The sequence below is a fragment of the Perna viridis genome, chromosome 5 (assembly GCF_037379345.1).
Source record: "Perna viridis isolate PV_CMFRI_1.1 ecotype Kerala chromosome 5, ASM3737934v1, whole genome shotgun sequence".
Taxonomy (NCBI): Eukaryota; Metazoa; Mollusca; class Bivalvia; order Mytilida; family Mytilidae; genus Perna; species Perna viridis.
The window spans coordinates 21,180,443-21,204,345 of NC_142449.1; the positions used below are offsets into that span (position 1 = coordinate 21,180,443).

The 23,903-nt window shown below is 31.5% G+C and overlaps 1 protein-coding gene across 1 annotated transcript; it reads right to left on the bottom strand.

The window, feature by feature from the left end:
• Positions 1-47: 47 nt before the first annotated feature.
• On the bottom strand, positions 48-23,850 carry LOC148616473 (fibroblast growth factor receptor 1-like). The gene is made up of 14 exons (XM_088583537.1): positions 23,692-23,850; positions 21,362-21,736; positions 19,156-19,449; positions 18,644-18,937; positions 12,269-12,367; positions 10,371-10,459; positions 8,108-8,236; positions 7,410-7,572; positions 6,618-6,728; positions 5,962-6,152; positions 4,691-4,804; positions 3,974-4,085; positions 3,325-3,421; positions 48-2,892 (listed from the first exon to the last, which is right to left on the bottom strand). The coding sequence occupies exons 1-14, from the start codon at positions 23,732-23,734 to the stop codon at positions 2,727-2,729; spliced, it is 2,277 nt and encodes a 758-aa protein (XP_088439663.1). The 5' UTR covers positions 23,735-23,850; the 3' UTR covers positions 48-2,726.
• Positions 23,851-23,903: the final 53 nt, after the last annotated feature.

The window sequence follows — 23,903 nt, forward strand, 5'->3', positions numbered from 1 at the left end:
TATATATATATATATATATATATATATATATATATATATATATATATATATATATATATATATGTGTGTGTGTGTGTGTGTGTGTGTGTGAAATAATTTTTGCTATTTTCATGCACACAAGTTTAGCAGCCCAATATAAGTAACCATTCATTTCCTTTATAAGGGTGGACCTTGGATATTTATCTTAAAAAAATACATTTCATCGCCAAGTCATTTTACCAAAACAAAATTCATTTATATTCATGTTGTGTCGGAATAAAATATTCTTAATATTGTACAAAAGTTCTATAATAAAAAAAAAATAATATTATTTTTTTTAACACTTTTTTTTTTGGTAAAGAAAAAAGTATTCTATCAAGCATGAAAATCCCTCAATCCCAGAGAGATTGTTATGTAACATCCATGCATTTCTAACCCAGTTCAGGAAGCATTTAAGAAGCAATAACCACGTTATGTTTCAATGAATGCACAAATAAAAAAATTAACCAACTCGCTTGGTAGTTATAACTTAAGTGACAGAGAAACACAAAATAATGAGTCTTCTGACCTTGTTTTAAAATCTTTTACAATTCGTCAACTAAATTTCAAAGGACAACACAGACATGAATGACAATACAATACCATCATATGACCACAAAATTTGGTCAGAACAATACTGCATTCAATCTAACCAATTTAAATACAACAATTAATTCCAGTGGTCAGTTTAAATAAAATATGAAATCAAAGTGCTGTTAGCACTGGAGGTTTTTGATTTTGATCCCTGTGGAAAATAGAAGCATTAACAGAATTTCAAAGATTATATGATCTAAAACAAAACTGTAATCATAAATTTACATTTCCCATATGCTTTAGATTTTTTTTTTCTCATTTGTTTAAACTGAAGTCAATGTTTACTATTGATTTCAGAGATAAAATATGTAGATCAATAGTTGAATAGTCCCCAACACACATTTACAAATTTTGTTCCATTTCACCTTTTTTTACCAATTTTTAAACCGCCCAAAAAATAATAAGCAATTACATTCAAAAACTATTGGAACATAGGAATTTATTACAACAATTTAATTATATTGAAATAAAACAAATTTCAGTTTAAGAAAATAGTTTCTGAATGTGATTACATGTTGTAGCCTAAAAACAAATACAATTTAACAAAATCTGCAAATATCAGTACATCGTAATGTAAAAATACAATTGTTTACAATTATAGCAAAATATACCTTTAATTAGAGTTGGGCCCTCAGAGTACCTTTGAAAGACCAACACAAATTATTTTTAAGTCTCTCAATCACACTGTGGTTAGAGCAGTGCAGGCCGATATGTTAAGATGCTTTAGCTAAGCATAATTTGCAATGCCAGACTTTTTAACCATTTGACATATCTTGGGTAGTAATATTAGTTTTTAAAAAATAAATTACAAAATTGAGAATTCAACTCCCCTTCCACTACATGGAATCTCAAACAACCAAGGATAAAATTTAAAGTTCTCTAAAAAGGCTCCACTCAATAAGAGAATTAGAAAACTGATTGAAATCTTACCCTAAGGTGTTGGTGATTTTCTAGCCTTGCCTTTATTGTCAGTGTTTAATTCTTTTTATCTCTTTCCAGCCAATTTTTGTTTAGTGCTCCCATTACTGTAAAAGTATCAATTTTTCGCTGTAGACAGAAAAGCGTGAAAAATAGTACCTGCAAATTGATTTTAACACTATATAATGCTAATCTTTTTTTGAAACCGTGAAAAGTGTTCCCGACGAATATGTTCACTTCAAAGAATTTGCAAAAAATTAGCAACCAAGAAAATGGCTATGGTTACAGTGAGCTATACCTTAATAGTAACAAGACTTCTTGGTGATTAAATTTGTGCAAGAGTTATCCCACCATTTTACATTTCAGAGTTTTTCACAGATTTCATGGAAGAAACAGATTCTCCTCCAACGCTCTTGGGGATTACAAGATTTCTCCACTTCTGATGGGTTGAAATCTATGATTTAACTCTCTCAAGTGATTAATTTTTGTTATCCTTTAAAAACAGACGGAGAATCAATATTTATCTCATTTATGGGTAAAATGAGAAAATATCACTTTGATGATAAAAGAAATGCCCCTGTCTCGAAATCTAAGTCAGAAAAGTAAGCAAGAGACCACTTACAATGTTGGTCAGACATACAGCTAACATTTTTATGTTCCCATACAGTGATGCAGTGGGGAACAAAAACATTTAAGAGGGTGTCTAGGCAAAAATCAGGCACTGGATGGCATATGATAAATTTGTTTCAAACAAATGTTCACCTATTTTACCGGTATATCACAAATGCATCCTTTCTCAAAGTTGAACGTTGGTTCTGGATTAAGTGCAATGATAAAAGAGAAATAAATTACATAGAAAGCATTTAAATTCATTGAAAAAAACTCTTTAATTTGAGCTTAATTTGGTTGCTTTGTTAGGTAACTTTAAATTCATTTTCTGAGCCAAAAATAAACTTTACACTTTTTAACATACATATGGTACATACATTACATGAGAACAAAAAATTCAGTACAGTAAAATTACCTTGTGCCAGTCATATCATAGAATCTGCCTGATTTTTACATGGGAGTCCTCTTAACTTTTTTAATAATACCTTATCAATAACATACAGAATTAATTTTATTTGCAATCTGCAAGATAAAATTCAAGTTATAGGAAGACTAGACATATATTAAAATGAAAGTAGACAATTGTTTTAGAGCTCTTCTTCATCTTGGTGACATTTACAGGCCTCTGGAAGATTGTTAATTAATATATGACTAGAATGGTCAGCTGCCAAGTTAGATAACTCTTGTAAGATTTCAGGATATTCCTTCCTGGTCAGAGGATCTTCTTGCCAACATTGCATCATCAAGTTGTACCTGAAAGGAAGAATATGAAGAAATAATTTAGGTTCCCATTTCACTTCAATTTCAATAATCAAACATCAAAAGTGATAAAAATTCATATAAACAAAATGTTACAAATTTGTTATGGACTTAAGATTATCTTACATGAACTCATTTTCTTTGTCAAATTTATGTATCCAGAATCCCATGATGAGGGTTTTTGGTAAGGCCTGTGGATGACCTGATTTAAACCTAACAGACATGCACAGTAGAACTGAATTTTATTTTCAAAATCTCATAAATCTTGTTAATTCGTGGTACACATTGTGAAAAGTGTCAATAAAAATCAGTATCTTGTGACACAATCACAGGGCTTATAAACATATTCTTAACTTTAAATTGTGAAAAAAAAATCACAACAATTCAATAAATTAAAGTATACAAAATTAAATAAATAAAACTTACAGCTCCTCACTGCAATGTGATGGTTTTTCTAATTTCTCTCCAGACAAGATCTTCTCTGAAATCTCAGAATTTTCTATCTCTAAATATGGTGATAAACCTAAAATAAATTAGGGTTGAACTGTGATGATATTCCATCATATTATGTTTTAAAGCTAATAATTTTTTAACAAACATACTGAAAACTAAAAAGTAAAAAAAAAAAGTTAATGCATCCCATAATCCAAACGAGATGTCACTAAAGAGCAAACAGGTGAGGTGTCTTTGTGGCATCTGTAATGTAAGGATGGATTCGACCAATATTTCTGATCTGATAAAAACAAGATTTCAATATCACTCTTATCAGTTGGCTCATTGCCAATGTGTTATCGGAAAAAAAAACACCCAGGAATACAAAGATACATCCAAAATAAAAATAATAGATAAGTGGCAGATCTGAGATTTTGGGAAAAAAGGGGTCAAGAAAAAAGGGGTTTTTAGGCTATTATTTGCTAATTTATGCCCAATTATTGACCCCCCCTCCAATCCTGTGGATTCACCACAGTAGATCACCTGGATTTTGGTCTAAGTGAACCAGTTAAATGCTGCTCCATAGATAGAAGTTTTCTTTTAATTGACCGAGATTTAAGTATTTTGTACATGAAACACTAACCAAAGTGAATGATTTCCCAGAGCAGTATACCATAGGACCAGATATCTGTTCTATAATTGTATGTATCATCTCTAATAGACTCAGGTGACATCCATCCTACTGGCCTATTGTCCTGTGAAAGGAAAAACAAAATACATGTAATACATGTACAAGGGGTTGATACATGTAGAGTACATGTAATGGTAATACTTAAGAGACTGCTCATGTAGAAAGCAGGTGATTCCTATGATATTGGCAGCACAGACTTAATTTTATCTCACCAAATGCTTATTTTCCAATGTAATGGATAAGACATTATGTAAGGAAGAACAGAGATTTTTCTGCATCAAAAGTGGATGACTCAAAATATATTTTTAAACTTTCCTAACAAATCATCAAACTTATGAACAAATTAAAGAGTCATTTCCCTATTTTCAAATTTTGTTATACAGTCTATGTAAATAATTTCATTCTAACCATTTCAATAAATTTCAGAACAACATTCATATTTAAAAACACAAGTTTGTGACCTCAAATTGATGCAATTTAAAAAAAAAAATAAAATTTTGCATTTGTCACCCACTGCCTCGGTCCCAAGTTTTATAGGCAGCCACAGATTTGTATGATTGACCTTTATGTTTAAAAGTATTAACAATTAGAAATGGGTAAAAACAGGAAGATGACTTTAATCAATAGAGACTGGATGTGGTATAATTTTTTTTAACATATTATACTCACTGCTTCATACTGGTTCCGCTCCTTAATTTCATGAGGGAAACCAAATCCCGAGAGTTTGCATATTCCACCTCTCCCTACAAGAATGTTGCTGGTTTTAAGTCGATAGTATATCAGCTACAAAACAGAAAAGCATCCAAATAAAATATAAAACTATATTGCCTTCACATGTATATCTTGACTGTAAACATATTAATTTTTGCAGTAATTAATTTTCACAGATTCTGTAAAGTGAACATTATCGTGCTCAGCAGAGAAGATTTCTGAACTTACTAGATTTTCAAAATTATTAACATTAAAAAAAGTCAAAAAAAAACAAGAAAAAGGGCAATGACTCCAACATGCTGAACACATTTATCCACATCAGAATATTGCTAAACCTAACGATTTTTGAGATATATGTGAAAAACTTCTGTCTGACCCCAATGTTATATTATAAGTATATACAATTGTCAGATTAAATATCCCCACATCAATTCTATGTACAACATCCTAAGAAACATTCATACCAAGTTTGGTTCTAGGTAATCAAGTAGTGTCAGAGGAGGAGAGCTTTGAAAAATTGTTAACAATGATATCGATGGATGCCAAGTGATGACAATAACTGACCCTTTGGGCAAGGTGAGCTAAAAATTTACTTCATGGGTACTTCTAGCCACTGAAAAATTTATTATGTTTACAGTAGACATTGATGGACGCCAAGTGGTGGGATTAGCTGATCCTTTTGGCTAGGTGAGCTAAAAATTTATTTCCTGAGTACTTCTATCCACTGCAAAAATTAATATGTTTACAGTAACTGATTTATAATAGATTAGTGGCAGTTCCTATCAACTAATGAAAAATTAGCATAAATAGTAAGTCAGTGTTTACAGTTATGTAGTTAAATAAAGCAACCATATATTATATACTATGCTTCATATCACCCAGCACATTTGACTGCTGAGGTCCAACACTGAACAGTTAGACAAATATGGACACAACATCCAAACATGATACAGCAGTAATATAAACTGACTAAATTACAGGTGCACATCTAAAACATATTATCAAATAACTTTAAAAGTTTGAATAATACTGTCTTATACCTTTTTGCTACAGTTTACACAAAGTAGTACCCTTAAGTGTGACAAATGGACAAATTGAGTCGGGCAGTTACTAGACCAGTACTTAACTGTTGGTGACATGAGCAAAAAGAATAAAAAATGCCAACCTATCAGTAAAGTATGGATGAAATTCTAAATAACAGACCCTTCTGATATTTTGTTAAAACTGACCTTGTATTTGAGTAAATGCATAAGCCCATTGACAACCTGTGCAGCAACTGCCAAAAGACGATGCGAGTTGATATTTTTATGTTTGATGGAATGTGATTTAATTTCAACTTCCAGTGATCCTGGACGGCTGCACTGAAGATAGTGGTGTAATGTTCCTTCTTGAGCATACTCCATCATTAGCAACCATGGTTCTAAAAATAGAATGAATCAGTGTATTAAGACTAACCTTACCATTTTGATTGATTCAATCAAATATCAAACACCTTAGTAAGCATTTGAGTCAGAATGACCTAAATCACATGATTGTCTCAAACAACCACAATCAACTTTGCAGTTTTCATTGTGCAAAAGTGGCTAACATACAATCGGACAGATAGACACCACTATATACCATTTGCTTTCAAAGCGGGGGTATAATGATGGAATCTCCTCAAAACTGTGTGTTAATCATTTTTTATGCTATTAATATAGATTAATGTATAGCTATATGTTGTTATATCATTCTTAGTTTAATTTTTTAATTTTGTTGTTTACCGGTATCTGTAAAAGTTTAAACAACTTTCACTCGGGCAATATACTGATACTATATAAAATCATTATATGATGATATATTTTCTCATTACAAGTCAACAAATTAACAAAATCTTTCAGATTACCATGGAATGTATAACAGCCAATCAACAAGACAATATTTGGATGAGGTTGTAACATTTTCTGCACTTCCATTTCTGCCAGGAAGAACTTCCTTTCTTTTTCATCAGCATTTTCTGTAAAAAAAAAAGTACAAAATAAATTGTATATTCATTTATTATAAAGTGTATCATGTTTTGGTGTCTAATTTGTCAAATACCTACTGTAAACAGGGAAATTTTCAAGACATCTTTTTTTAGTGGTTTCTGCTATAATTCTGCTCTCACATTTTTCATCAAATTGTACTTTAATGTTCTTCAAAGAAAATATTCGCAACAGTTTAATTTACGTGTTACGAATCTTGGCACAAAAATAGCTGAAAATAAAACTGCTACGAAAATTTCACAGTTTGCAGTACTTTACTACACCACTTTTTGACTTGAAAATTTTTTACTCTTACAAAAGTTCAATGTACATTTAAACAGATATGAAAGGACTTGTCTGGTTTAGAAAAGGTTGAATTTTGTGGCATTAAAGGCTCTTCAATATAACTCTTCCAACGAAAATTGAATTTCAAGGGTACAATTAAAACATTTCAGCACACCATAAAAATAGCATAATAGAAGACCAAATCAAAGCTTGATGAAGATTAAGTCACTCCAACTTGTTCTATGAATTTGTCTCTACTGGAAATTTTACCATGCCCACAACTAGATTCTTCTGTTAGTTTCAAAAAAACTATATATATTTTTATTCTTATTGGACTTGCATTACACTTTTCTTAAGAATAGAAACAACTCTATTTAAATTCATTATACCTTTAAGCTTTTTAATGGCAACTTTATGAATCTCATTGCTATCTGGATACTTTTTCATCTTTCCTTTCCAAACTTCCACTAAGCTACCAGTTGCTATTTGTTCAGAGAAGCGCACATCTTTTCTTGGTATTTCCCAGTATAACTTTAATCTCCCATACTGGGCCTGAAATAGGAGTCATATTTAGCAATCAATAAAAACTATATACTATGTGGAAGTCAATTCCTGCTTATATATGTTGAACTATTTTAGTACTATTCAATCCATATAAAATTCAGATACATGTACTGCTAATGGTTAAAGTGCTTCATAATGTAGAAAAACCCATCAACAGACAATGTTTTTTTTTTGGTTTTCATTTATCATGAGTCCTTTACCTTACCCATTTTTTGGAAGGGAGAATGCCTGTTTAGCCCCAGTTTAAATCCCTGACTGCTATCTCTTCTAAGTATTTACCTTATCAATGCCTAACCTTGATATGTCATTGTCCTCTATCATTTCAACCTCTTGATCCTTATCTCATCAGAGTCTGATCTTGACAGGATACAATCTTTTAACATTTCTACCCCTTGGTCCTTTTCCTCACCTGAGTTTTAATTTGACACCATCTTCCAGTATTTTGACCTCTTGATCCTTACCTCATTAGAGTGTGACCTTGACTTGTTATAATCTTCTACCATGTCTACCTCTTGATTCTTACCTCATCAGAGCTTGACCTTGACTGGACACTATCTTCCAACAGTTCTACTTCCTGATCATCCATATTATCATCAGAATCTAATCTATGATGGTCCTCGTTTTTCTTCATTTGAATTAGGAAACATTGGTCCTTCAATATGACAAATATAATAATTAGCTTTCAAGACAAACATTATTTCAATATTAATTTTCCATTCCATTACCTGTTCTCTTTTAGATAAAAACATCAATCATTTACTTTAAAGACACTTCTAGTCACTTTCTTATATAATGAGTTATGACAGTAACCAGAACTTTACTAATATGGGGCCCTATTAAAAATACTGAATAAGTATTGCTAATAAAGAGACATTCAGAACAAAACCTCTTAAGTTCAATGTTACTTGTAATTTGTACCGTTTGTAGATAATTTTTTCCTTCACATTTTTTGGTGTTTTTTTAGTTCTTGGATACTCATTGGTCATTTTTTTGGCCACTGGCCATTAATAAACATGTGGTATAAAAATTAAAACTTGGTAAACTAGATATAGCCCATAACAAAACTACTATCTTACCTTACCCTGCATATTTGGGGACCACTGTGGACATATAATCCATATTGAACACAATTTTATGGTGGACAGACTAAGCACTCTTGAAACACAATTTGCTGCCATTTATAGAACACCCAACTCCACACAGCAATCAGTGCAATTTTTTTGTTGCCAACTCAACAACAGAATATATCAATATGCACATCTGGTAATCTAACACTCTATTGAGTTTCATTACAATCCTGCAAGGAGGAGTTGTGTAATGCATCAGACCAAGTTTTGCTGGAAAAAAGGCCTATTTCAAATGGTCATCATTTCTACAATATTTGACTAAACATAACTTCCAGTCAATGTGCACACCTCAATATGGTAATTTAACAACCCATAAAGTTTCATAACAATCCTGCAAGTCTTTAAGGAGGAGTGGCAAAAAACTCATGATACCAAGTTTTGCTGAAAAACACTAGAGTCCAACAGCCATCATTTCTACAATTTTTGTCCAAACATAAATTCCTGACAATATGCAAATCACCATATGGTAATCTAGCTTCATAACAATCCTGCAAGTCATTAAGGAGGAGTTGTGAACAATGCATCAAACCAAGTTTCGCTTGAAAATGTCTAAGTTCCAATGGTCATCATTTCTACAATGTTTGTCTAAAAATAAATTCCTGACAATTTGCACATTTCAATATGGTAACTTAACACCCCATAAAGTTTCATAACAATCCTTCAAGCTGTATGCACATACCCATGTGGTTATATTACATATCATAAAGTTTCATAACAATGCTGCTAGCTACTTAGAAAATAGTTCGACAGACAGAGGGACAAATGAGGAGAAACCAATATACCCACCAATTATCATTTGCAGGGGAAATAAATAGGACAAGGATTGCAGTTTAAAAAAGACAATAACAGTGTATTGATTAGACATAGAAATAAATTCATCACAAATAAAGAAATAAAATCAATGTAAGCAGTGACTAATCATATTTCTACAGTCTTGAAATTAATAAAGTATAATTGTCTCACCTTTAGAAACATGATAATCAATTGCTTGCAGTGAAAGGTTTTATAAATTCTTGGTACGTATAAAAAAATATAGTAATAAGAAACAATGGTCACTAAACACTAATAACTTCCTCCACTTATTCACAATTATGTACTGGTAGTAGCACATACAAGTACCACAGATACGAAAGTTAAGATGTACATTTGCAAAAATTATGTTCATGACAATGTACCACTATCTTTATAAAAATGAAACAAAAAGCTTAAACAAAAAGAAAAAAACCAACATTTTTATATGAATTTGTTGAGGCATTCAAGGATGAACATAGACTAAAAATCTTTAATAAAACACATTTGGACATGTGGCATTACATACATATATATGTCAGCACAAAAATATTTTTATTACATATATAAACACTAACCAAGTTATAAATTGAGTGGGTTACAAATTATCTAAGTATGTACTTTTGACAGCATATACAGCTTAACAATTTAAACAAGATTTAAAATTCATATATATATTTGCCAAATTTCTCCACAAAAGGAGATACACATCTTTAATTCACACTTATATGCAAAATTTGTTTCTTAGTGTAATGGAGAGATGGACATAAAGAGACCTGTTTTCATACAGGTGTGGTATGTAAACTATTAAAATATTTTAAAAAAAGTAACGAAGCAACTTATGCTGCTTTTTTTAAATTACATACTTACCCTGAACTTCATGGCCAGAACAAAAAAGACCAGAATAAGGATAACTGCTATGACAGCACAAATAATGGCACCAATGGCATAAGGAGAGACTGCAAATAGATAATAATAGCATCAATGGCGTAAGGAGAGACTGCAAATAGATAATAATAGCATCAATGGCGTAAGGAGAGACTGCAAATAGATAATAATAGCATCAATGGCGTAAGGAGAGACTGCAAATAGATAATAATAGCATCAATGGCATAAGGAGAGACTGCAAATAGATAATAATAGCATCAATGGCGTAAGGAGAGACTGCAAATGGATAATAATAGCATCAATGGCGTAAGGAGAAACTGCAAATGGATAATAATAGCATCAATGGCATAAGGAGAGACTGCAAATAGATAATAATAGCATCAATGGCGTAAGGAGAGACTGCAAATAGATAATAATAGCATCAATGGCATAAGGAGAGACTGCAAATAGATAATAATAGCATCAATGGCGTAAGGAGAGACTGCAAATAGATAATAATAGCATCAATGGCGTAAGGAGAAACTGCAAATGGATAATAATAGCATCAATGGCATAAGGAGAGACTGCAAATAGATAATAATAGCATCAATGGCGTAAGGAGAGACTGCAAATAGATAATAATAGCATCAATGGCGTAAGGAGAAACTGCAAATGGATAATAATAGCATCAATGGCATAAGGAGAGACTGCAAATGGATAATAATAGCATCAATGGCATAAGGATAGACTGCAAATGGATAAAAGTGGAATTTATATACCCTGAAAATTATAAACCCTTTAGTGTAGACTGTGGGTAGTACCCCAATCCCTACATCGCCTATTATACATTAAGGCCAAAAAATTATATGTGTGTTTCCTATTGAAAAACATAGAATATGTAGGGGAAAGGATTTTTTTTACATTGCATCTATGGGAGAAGCATTCTGACTTTTACAGTGTTTATTGAAAAGTGATAAAAGAAAAAGTTTAGGGTACACTCTATTTTGCTGTAAAAAAAATAGGGTGGGTAGGGCTATATGAAATTCATGCTCATTAACTACCATACATTTAACATGATAGGTTCTATTTTCAAGTTCTTACCAGAAAACAGTGTTTTTAATCTTACTAATTTAACATGGTCTGATCAAGCCACAAGTTTTTTCCAATGAGAAGATACATGTACCATAGTAAAAGAAATTCCATATGTACTCTCAATTCAAAAACCAGTATTTCAACAAATTATATTTCTTTCTTTCAAATAAGTTATTACACAAAAAATCGGCAGTGAATCAAGGAGGTAACAGGGGTTGAAATTCTTTCTCTCTGTTATAAAATGTAGTTAAAATTTGGCAAATATGAGCAAATATTAGCCTGGAACACCTCAACCTCTTTTTCTGGGATCCCTCTTTTTAAAATGAATCTCTGGATCTGCCCTTGAAAGATTATCCACTGAAAGTTCTACATCAACTGATTTTTGGGCATTCTGAATAATACAAAAGCAATTTATTGTAAATATTTGAACACAAAAAAATTCAGTCAATTTTAATGGATATTTCAGGCACAGAAACTACACGAACATAGGGTTCCTAATTTTTTCGGACATGATACTTGCATTTTCCTTTTGCAGTGCTGGCAAAAGTAATCAAGAAATAAATATTTCAAGCAATTATAGAAAATTGTTCATAAGAGTACAAAATTTATAAACTCCTTTGACATATCCCAGTCTTAATTTTGACTCATGTGATAATTTAATATATTAATTTACAGAATACAAAGAGAAAGAAAAAAATATGTGTATAAGAACCTGACACTGATCTAATTCCAGTTGACATCACATATCAATTATTTACAAAAGAATCAGATTGAAGATCCCAGCCAGTGAGTAATAAAAAAATCCTTACTTCCGTGTGACACTGGTTTTTCCTGAGGCTTTGCCTTTTCCTGCTTTGTCTGTATAATGACATACCTGTATCTGTGTTCATCTCCATCATTTCCATTGTCTACAAGGAGAGCAAAAATACATGTACTTACACATGCTGAAAAATCTAGGGATTCTTTTATAAAACAACTCTCTCATGGATTCATTCACAATCAATAGACATTCTTGTTGTAAAATTTCCCATAAAACTTAATCCTTTCCCAGTATGGTTAGGAAGGATAAATATTAACATCCAATTCCACTCCCTGGTTGTAAAGTTATCTGTCTTCATGGCAATTAAGTCAGCTTGATTGAACAGCGATCTGTCCTTACAATGTGTAACTAAACTCGAGACAGAAACACCCAGAACAGATAATTAACAGCTATCATCTCTGAGCATCTTCATCATGGATAAAAAAAACCCATACAAATACTATATTAGTTGTATTCAAATAGTTGTAAAATCCCATTATGGAAGTGGATGTATAGAAGAATGAAGCTAGCTATAAGCTTAAGTGTTATAGTCACCACTTACATTGCTATCTTTGCCTTTGGCTGTTAAACAATACTAAAATTTTTGTGATTGTATAAAACATTCTACACAGTATGCTTCATAGTACATTGTATATGAATATACTAATACCAATCAACAAGATTTTTCATCAGTATTGATAATTTTTTTTTTTAAATACTAATTATAGAAATATTAAGAAAAAAACAGTATTCTTTAATTTTAGAAAAGTCATGTAATACATGAATGTGAACTTTTATTTTTATAACAGTTTCTTTGGAAAGTACTGTCATTATAATAAAGATGTCTCTCAAGAGTAATCACCCTCTAACATGATAACCCAGCATCCAATTGATCACCTAAAGCCACATCAATCATACAGTTTTATAGATTCTTTCCTTAATTGAAGAGATATATTCTCATATTCTACATAAGACAAATATTCCCTATTGGATCATCAACATACAGTGAAATCTGTCAAAACCAAACCCTGCATAACCGATCTCAACCAGAAGTCTTCATTCATATCAGTTTTAATATAACAAGAACAGATATGGTAAAAATGTCAAAGAGACAACAACCCTACGGGATGAAAAATGTCAGCTCAAGGTCATCAATGAATGACTAGGTAACTCACACCGCAGGACAGCCTGCAGCTGGCTCCAAAACAACATTATACACAAGTAAAGCCAAGTAGTTGCCCAAATATTTTCCATTAAAATTTAAGTAAACTGAAAAAGAGAACGAAACAATAAATACAGAGTCCAGAAATTCCTGACTTGGGACAGGTGCGAAAAATGTAGCGGGGTTAAAGTACTTTGGCATGATCACAACCCACCCCTTTTTTAAATCTGACCATTGTAGAAAAATATTACTTCCGTAAACATGCCTAAAAATAAGTTCAAAAAGGTCAGAGTCCGTATTTAAAAATGAACTTAGTGTATTTCAAACCCCTGAGTAAACAGGTTACCTCTCTTTAGAACTACAGTAATCCTCCAGGGACAAGATATACCATATATAACTTTATACATTGAAACTTATTTAAACCCAACCCTGACAAATCTAAAAACCTGTCTAAACCAGACACTTTTAAAGTCCTTTTACATCAATTTAAATGTATTTTGAATCTTGGTAAAACAAACACCTCTCTATACAGACCACATTTTCAAGCCAAAAGGTGTTTGGTTTATACAGGTTTCATTGTAATATCAATCAACCAATCAACTATGGTATATAGTAAAATCTGTCTAAACTAAAACCCTGTGTAAACAAAGCAGTGTTCAGTATCTATCTAGCTAACAGAATAGTGAATTAATAGAAGACCAGATTGGTCATGGAAATTATAAAAGGTATTAAGGAGGTAGACCTAGGGTTAGGAACACAACACAAATCATTGGAAGGTTTGTATGCAGCATTTTACATCCATCTTAAGTAAGCATCTAAGTAACTTGGATTGATTTTAATCTGCTTCAAACAAAAGCTTGATAGGCTTTGGTGACATTGAATATGATACAAACATATCACTGATTTCAAGAGTTATGTCCCTTACCCTAGGTCTACCTCCTTAAGGTATGTTGTTATATATATTTCGTTTCTCCTCGTGCATAAAGCAAATGATTTGAGCTTCCAATAATATTCACACTATGGAAAACCAATGAACAACTGTGTACATTTCATATATAAGTTAAGGTTGATCATACCTTATATTATTAGAAGATACATTTTCCTAGTTTTTTTCTAGAAAATTACATTGAATGAACATACTTTAGAATTTTTATGTAGAAAACACAGGTTACAAAACTTGATTTTGAGATCAGTGAGCCTAGATAAAGCCAAATTTTTTATGGATTATGTGGGGAATTTCATTATTTTGCAAACTATCAAAAAATTGGTACATAGAATTTCATTTAAATTTATATCAAGAACATTTAACTTACATTCCTCCATATTTTAAAAAAAGAAAATTTAGGGTTACAAAACTTTTTTCATAATATTAAAAAAAACCAAAATTACATTTCCTGCCAATTGTCTCCTCTTAAAAGAGGCTTTATACAATTAATGTTTGTAATTTTACCATTCAATTTTGTATGTAAAAATTCTTTTTAAAAATCTGAACATAGTGTTTTTACACCATTTTAAACATTATTAGTTCATTGAAAATATATATGTCTGTATGATTTTGTAAGATGACAGAAAAGAATGCTCAGTGTAATAGGTACAATGTATGATCTAGCTTAAATCATCTGCAATATTCAAATTTATTCCAAAAATGGTACAATATTAAAATTAAAGAGGTGAATATATTCAATATATTCCACTAAAATTGTGTTTGAGATATCACATTTTAACACTGTAACATTCAGTTTTATGAAATTTAATGATGACCTTGACCTATGACTCAGAGACTCCAAAATAAACAGGGTATTGATCATTAGGGCAATAACTTCACAGTATGGGCAGTGTGAGAACATTACTAGGCCTTGTCCATGATAGAAGGTGAATATCTTTCAATATGTATACTAATAATGTGCAAAGTTAGAGTAATGTTGGTTCTATTGTTTTAGAGCAGGAGTTTACAAAAAGAATGTACCTATCACAAGATAAAGTGGCAAAAATGGCAAAAAAAGTAGGATATCACATCAAATTTCTGCAGGAGGTGCACATCTCCAATATGTATTCAAACACTGTGCAAAGCTTACCTAATAATGTATCTATACATTTTGTATTACAGATTACACAAAATAGGTCTATATACAACATAAAGTGGCAAAAAAATGCTAAAAATGCTGGATATTACATGTATTTATCAAATTTCTCCATATTATAGGAGGTGGAAATCTTATATATGTACATCAACACCCAGCGAACTTTGAATAATATTGGTTTAGTACTTTTTGAGATACAGGTCCTGGTTTTATAAATAAATTCAAGATGAGGTTCTCCACAAATCCCTGAGTTTTTCCTCAAATCTTCATTTTTAAACGATTTAATTGGTAAAACCTTGAGTTGAGGATGGATTTGAGGAAAATCTCAGTTTGAGATTTTTTATGAAACCCAGTCTAGATTACACAAAAAAAATATCCCTTAAAATAGTGGACAGACAGACAGACAGACCTGCATTCTCCATTTTTAGCCTTTCAAGAGCAATTACTCCAATATGGAGTCACCATATAAAAGGTCTCACATTCCACTTCTGGGTCACATGGCCACCCTCCACGTTTACTTTAGAATCATATTTGTAATTTACTTCAAAGGGTATAATATTGTTTACATGTGTGAGAATTTGCCTTTCTGTCAGTTAGCCCAAAAGGTTAAAATATGGATTTTCAGTATTATCTATTCAGGTAAATTTTGTGAAGAATTTCTTTGATCATCGTACCATTAGTATAATATTTTTGATTCAGGTAAATTTTGTGAAGAATTTCTTTGATCATCGTACCATTAGTATAATATTTTTGAAGGCCTTATTTTCCGAGCAACGCAATAGTATGCAACTTTAAAATGTCATTTGTCCTGGGAATTCACAGCGAAAATTACTTTTTTAACATGTTAGGTAATGGAAAAGGTTTGTGAGACCTAAGTTTGAACAAATGAAGACTACTTAGCAGGAGTGTCACATTTAAACTCCTGTATCTTGTATAGTTTTTTTTTTTTAAATTATATATAGAAAACCCTTGTGGTGCAAAAATAGCATCAGTGGCCATGGTTTATGCTTCATCTACATAATCAACAAAAGTACATGTAGGTGTTTCTTGTGACAAAATTTGAGCATTATCAGAGAAAAAAATTTCTAAAGAAAAGTAAACAACAGATGAAAAGCCAGAATACAACAACAGACACAGTGATGACAATGCTCACATGGACTAGTGATGACAATGCTCACATAGACTTTTGGTCAAGGTATAAGCTAATGGTTAGAGTTAGCTAACAAAAAAGATAAGTTGCCATCACTTGAACAAAGTTATATTTTCCCCTATGCAATATCCAATAATAACAGTTCATAACAACACAGGAACAAAGAACAATTATCATGAATTGTTAGGAAACATCCCCTGTCATGAAGACCATTTTTCCAACTTGACTTAATCAGCTATCTTTAGATCACAATTAAAGTTGCACTCAGAACCAGCCATCATGCAAAAGTTACATAACAAGTCAGCAATCTTTTCAGCTGACCATAAATGTACAATAATTATAAAAGAAAAGTAAAATATAAGAAACCTAAAGACAGGGCATGTTTAACTGCTTTTTGATAAGGCCAAATTTACTACTTAAGCAGATGACAGACAGAACATTGCTAACTTTTCTATATAAGAGGCTCAATCATGGTCTTTTATGTTTACATAATACCCTAACATGAACAAAATTTCATAATGGTTCAATTTTTGATACAAAATGAAACAATAATAGCTTTAATGATTCTGCATAAATTACCTGTTTACTGTCATACTCTACATTGTAGAACACAAGTATATTAGAGCACAAAAACTATTAAATTTTGAAGAAAAAGGGCAACAACTCCTACAAATTGTCCCAATATTTGTCTTAAGCACTATTGAATAAGTTGTAAATCTAATAATTCTGTGTAATTCATCTCCCCACAGTTTGTCTCTTCAAGAAATCCTGTCTTAGTTACAGACCAAGAAAGAGAGCTTATACTCTGTCATATTGTCAGGCAATATAGTATCCACAACAAAAAACAAAACCATAAAAATTTGGAATGGAAGGAATTTGTACGGAATAACGACAAGTTTCGCATCAGGACAGAAAATATTACTTTGAGCCTGATAGGTTGATATGTGATATTCTATTTAGATGTTCAATGCTGAAGTTATTATGTTTATGGGCAACATTACAGCCAATCTGATGATTTATGAATCATGCAAAATATGATTCATTATTGGAAATCTTACATATTTTAATTTCTGATATTTTTTAAAATGTTATGGTAAACAGAAAGTAACATGTGGCTTTTCATATAACCTGTGTTATAAGCGATAGATATTATACAGAATGTATTGTAGAATTCAAAATTAAGGGAGATAACTCTGTAAATGGCAATGAAATACAATAGAAACTATTGGATTTTCAATGCAGGTGTTTCATTATTTTTTTGAAATGCAGGTACCTTTGGTTTTGAAGGGGGTACTTTTCATCATTTTGTTTAATAAAAATGTATGAAATTTTAAAATTCTGGAGGTACCTTTCAATAGTTTGAAGGATAAAAGTACCTGGTACCGCCTCTTAATACAAGGCCTGTCAATGTGAATTATCTGCTTACCACAGACAGATTGTAATGAATAATTATACATTCCATAAAACAACTTACAAAATGTAATTACAAAAATCAAAATGTGTAGCCATTTTTAAGGAGTATCACATGTGACAAAATTTGCATGATTCTTACAAAGACTGCTACTTGGACACTGTCAATATTTATCAGTTTCATAGCATTAGTGTGATATAAAAATATCATGCAGTAAGAACAATGGAAAAAACAATAAAGTTGCTGATAAGTGTAATATATCAATTGTTACCATTTGATTTCTTCCAAATCTACTGTAAAAGTACTTTTATTCATGGGTATCAATTTTCATGGTTATGGAGAAAATGATTAGTTTGGGGATACTTGAATACATGGATTTGATAGCTCTATCATACAAATGAATGGAAAGTTTCGTTTTCTTTTAAAACTAAATTTTGTGGTTTACCTAACCCACGAAAGCCACGAAAATTGGTACCCCACAAACAATAATACTTTCACAATATCCGAAATTCTTGATCTTACAATGTCAAAAGCTTATATACAGCCACCAAGTTTTGAATTAGTAAAGTATAAAATCATACCATTTATTCTGATATATCTGGTCCTTGAGTCAATGTAGACAGTTCCATTGATTTTGTTGGTAACTGTACAGTTATAAATCCCTTCATCTTCCAACTGGGCATCAATTATCCTGTAGTTAGCTTCAGATGCAAGTGTCATTTCTCGATAATTAAGACCCCTTGGTCTAAAAGACCATTTATATTCAGGCCGAGGATTTCCAGTGGCTCGACATGACAGGTTGATATTCTTTCCAGTCTGGTAGATATGCTGGTCAGCATGGGGATCTATAATCATCTGGTTTACATGGACAGGAACTGAAAACAGGAAATTCTGTCAACATGAATATAATGCAATTACTAGTACTATAGTCAGAATTAAACTCTTTATATACATCCACAACATACTAAATAAATATAAAAGTAAAAGAATGTCTCATATGAAATTTTAAAAAGAGAAAAAATTATTTAAACATGAAAAAGTTTCTTCCCGAAAGGGTTGGACAACAATACATTTTTTATTAACATGTACTTACAGAGAATTTGTAGAGGATTAGTATGACACACTGCAAGCATTCTGGTCGAAGGATAACCAACTTGACACTGGAACTTGTATCCATTATACTGGGTCTCTGCTTCAAAGAATAAACTGGCAGATATGTATGATGAATTGTGTTCTGTAAGATGAGAGTTAAGAGTTTGTTCACTGTGTTTCCATATAATCTCTGGAATCATACTGCCTCTGTAGTGTACATCACAAGCAAAGTAAGCTTGATGATCCCTGTCTCCAAAATCAATTGGTGGATTTAAATTCTTGCACTCAGGTCTTGCTGTAAAGAAAAAAACATCTTTATAATTGATCTTGTATGCCAACTATTGTGCTTTATATTTACAATATCTTAAATGTAAGATGTTTTGTTGGTTTGGCTTGATACCAACACAATGTGAGGTCAAACCTTGCACAGCATTAATGCTTGATATATCTCTGAAATTTAATAATTATAGTTTATTTTTTAAAACAGTATATGACACAGAACAAATGTAGTCGTAGATCTAATTTTTTTTAAATGCAAATTATCTACGATGGTCCAAATGCTACATAATAAGATTGGGTGAATTCAATTTTTGTTTAATATTGGAGACTTTGGGCCCCTTCATGTGCACTATTTCAAAAACAGATATCAAAGTCAAATATCTAAATAAACAGTTAGATTCTGGGAATCATATACCTCTTGAGTTTGTTTTGTTTTTTTTGGTTTTTTTTGTTCCAAATAAAGTTTTAATTTTGGACCTTAATAACAAACCAAATAGAAAATAAGGTTGTCACTACATTTTTTTGTGTTACAGGAAAAAATGTTAATAAACAAATATATTTTAGCATACCGCACAACCTCAAGATTTCAAGTGTATCCCTCACCAATCACATGGAAGTTACATTTTAAATGAAATCATAAAAAGCTACTTTGGTAATACATGTACATCAGATGGACAACTATGTAATGATGTTATTCCTTTACTACCTACTAAATTTTGTGAAATTATGTTCAGTAGTATCAAAGGAATTGCATAAAAAAGTTGCCCCAGTAATATACATGTATATATGTATGTATTTCCAAAAAAATTTCATTTGAAATTAATGGGCATTAATTCTACAAAAATCAAAGGATAGAATTGCCTGGAAACTACATATGGTTTCCTCAATACACTCCTTGAGATGTTTAGATTTGAAATGCACGATAAATGCTCACCAAACGCACAATAAACAAACGCTTTTAGCGTGCATTTAAATGCATGATAGATGAACGCTCATAGTGTGCGTTTAAACCCACAATAGATGAACAATTAAAAAACAATAATATTAAAAAATAATGAAGTACGAAAAATAGAAAATAGAATTAATGAAAAAACCAAAAATATAATTACAACAGTTGAATAAAAGAAATAATGAATATACAATAATAAACAAAGGCTTGTATCATGTGTTTAAACAAATACTCCTATCATGCATTTAAATGAATACACCCAGTGTGCGTAAACAATACTCTTGTATCATGCATTTACACAAATGCTTCTATTGTGCATTTATAATGCTAACATGAAAGCAAAACAATGTGTAAAAATGCACAATAAATGATGAATGAATGCCAAAATGGTAATGTGAACTTTTCAAGGAGTGTACCAGCGAAGTCTCATTAAAATTTGTGCAGAGTTATAAGAAGATCCTTCAGATGTAAATACCTTGGAACTCCTTAGTTCAAAGAGGCATAACTCCTTTATATTAAAAATTATCAAATTTCTAGAATTGTGCCAAATCACATACAATTTTTTAGTGTATAGCCATTGATAGTAAAAATGTTTACAAACAACATTTTAGAACAATTATTGCTATTTTATGTATCTATCTCATGAACTAGATCTAAATACATGTAATACACATTTCATACCTCCAAGCTTTTTTGTAATACAGTATCATAGTTTGTGAATCTAATTTTTTTTTTATTTCCCAAGTTCTTCAAGTTCAATTTGACCAATACAAAAGCCTAAAACTGTTTTATTTTATATACATGTTCAGTATATATATTTTCAAAGGTAGGAGGCTACACTGTCATGCCCAGAAAGTAAAATTAGCCAGCTACTGTCTTCTTTTGTATTGGTTGTAGGTTGGTGCATTGGTTGTTTTTCACCATATCCCTTCCTTTTCTATTCATAGAACCTTCCTGTAATAACACTTTATAAACATACCTAAAACCAACAATTCAGAAGATGCATTCTGTTTGTCAGTTTTACCAATATCTACTTCACATGAATAGACTCCTGCATCATTGAAATCTACATCTCTAATTGTCATTGAGGCCTCAGAATCTGACCACATGTATTTCATGGTGTCTGAATTGTGGAGAAATTTTGGACTTTCTCCATGTAGAAACTGGACCTTTAAAATGTTTCCTATGACTTTTGGTTTACTACTGTGATACCATGACAACAAGATTGTTCTTGAATGCAGATCATCAAAAGGGTTTCTTCCTCTGATGTTACAGGGGAGTGAAACAGTATTCCCTACAATGGCAGCCTTGTATTGGTATTGGTTGTTGTTACCATTCAGCTTGCATAGTGCACCTATAAAATACGATTAAAATACATTATGAGGCTATTTAAAGCCAAGCATCCAACAAGTATAGCCACGTAAGTTGCCCCAAAATGTACTATTGTTGGGAGATTGATGATTTTGATCATACATGTGTGAAGAAAGATCACATGAATATCTTCACAAAATAACACCATCCCCAAAAAGGATCAAATCCTAGACTGCTCAGTGACAGACCAGAGGCAAATTGATATGACTAAGGATTTATTCCTTTAGCCATTTAGTCAAGTCAGTTAATTAGTTATCTAAATTCACTACCTACTTTAATGCAGAAAGACAAAACTTCCTTACACCAAGCGTCTTCATGAATGCCTATTCATACAACTAGCTCAATATTTATCAAAACCCTAAGTGTTTTTAGTGAGGAACCAAATGTGACATAAGAGCACAATACACTTTACAAAATTCACAACAGTATCTCTCAAGAATTGAACCTAGAACAGGGTCATCAAATATATACTTAAGTCTGAGAATATTCTTAACTTCCATCATAACCCCAATCACAGTCACAGTCTTTGAAATTAATGATGTCACAAACAGTTAAGAATTTTCTCAGACTTAAGAAATTAAAAAAAATTGTGGCACAGGGCCCTGGACCTGTAGCCTTACACTATCATCTGAATTATAAAGGAGTACTCAACTGGCCAAGCTAATGGAGAGCAGTGTTTAAATCTTCTACATGTGAAAAGAAGCCATGACTACACATGCAACATACCACAACTACACTAATTACATGTAAGTCACTCACTATGAATGACACCAATATCAACAGCATTATACCATAATACAACTGTAAATTTTCTGAGGTTGGTTTAAAAATTGAAAGCCCAATTGATTTTCTATATTAAATCATTAAATAGTTACACAGTAAGGATTTTTAAACTGACCTACAAAACAAAAATAATGTAAGTGAAACAAAAGTAGAATTTTGTCCACAAAGAAAAGAAAGGACAAGTTAAAATAAAGGACAAATTTCCAGTTGTACAATGACATCCTACAATTTTGACTCAAAGGAGACTTTTGTAGGCTTAATCATAATTAAAGAGCATTTCCTTAATTGAAAGTTTTTTTCTACTATGGTCTTCAAGTTGTAAGCTAAAAACCCACACAAGATTTGTCATTTTTGGCCTTTCAAGGGCAATAACTCTTATAAGAAGTAGTCCAACAACTTGGGCCCTGTGGCTTTTGTATGGTATTTCAACGATTCAAAGATTCAATCCATAATGGTTATCAAGTTGTATGCTAAAAACCACAAAAATCACATTTTTTTTTGCCTTAAAGGGCAAAAATAAAGAGTGGTCATCACATTAATACTTCAACCAAATGGAGACTTATGCATGAAAGCTAAAGAAGGAAGGTGACATTTATTTTCCAATATCTCTTAAAGTTTTTAGATATATGTAGAAATTGGTGACTTACAATGTAACCCCTATAGTCTTAAAATATTAATGGTGGGCCAATGTTTTATGCTTGATCTATACAAACACAAATACTTATACCCAAGATGTTGGTGACCTGATTTGGTAATAATCAACTTATTTTAATCCACTGAGAGTTTCTGCTGGATAGAATTTTTACTGAAAAGTAAACAATGACAGCCAATGACAAATGGCAACAAACAACAATGGACTCACTGGAAAGATAACAGATGCTATACCTCACAAGGAAACAATTGGATCAGTGGTACAGGAGTGCTAAAAACTGCAGATCATTGTTTTGTACTTTGGGGAATTAAATGTTTTGGTATTCAGTAATTGTAAATTTTAGTGGAGACTTGTCCTATCATGAATGTAGGATATAAATATTAAATGTGAAGTCTTGGCAGTTATATATTGCAGATTTTGTTGCTTCTATATTATAATTAACTTAACAGTAAACAAAATTAACATAAACATGACACACCTTAAGAGTTAAGTCTTGCATTTACCTTTAGCAACAAAATATAACAAAATTGTTATTAACTCCATCATGCAACATCATTCAGCTCAGCATCAACAATATTGTTTTGGTCTCTATAGATTGTATTGACTATTTGGAAGATCCCAATTGCAGCAAAGGGGTGATTGATTTAGTGTTAATTGTCTAATTAAACCAATTAAGTGTAGTGTAGTTTTTGTTTATCGACCAATTTTGAAATAA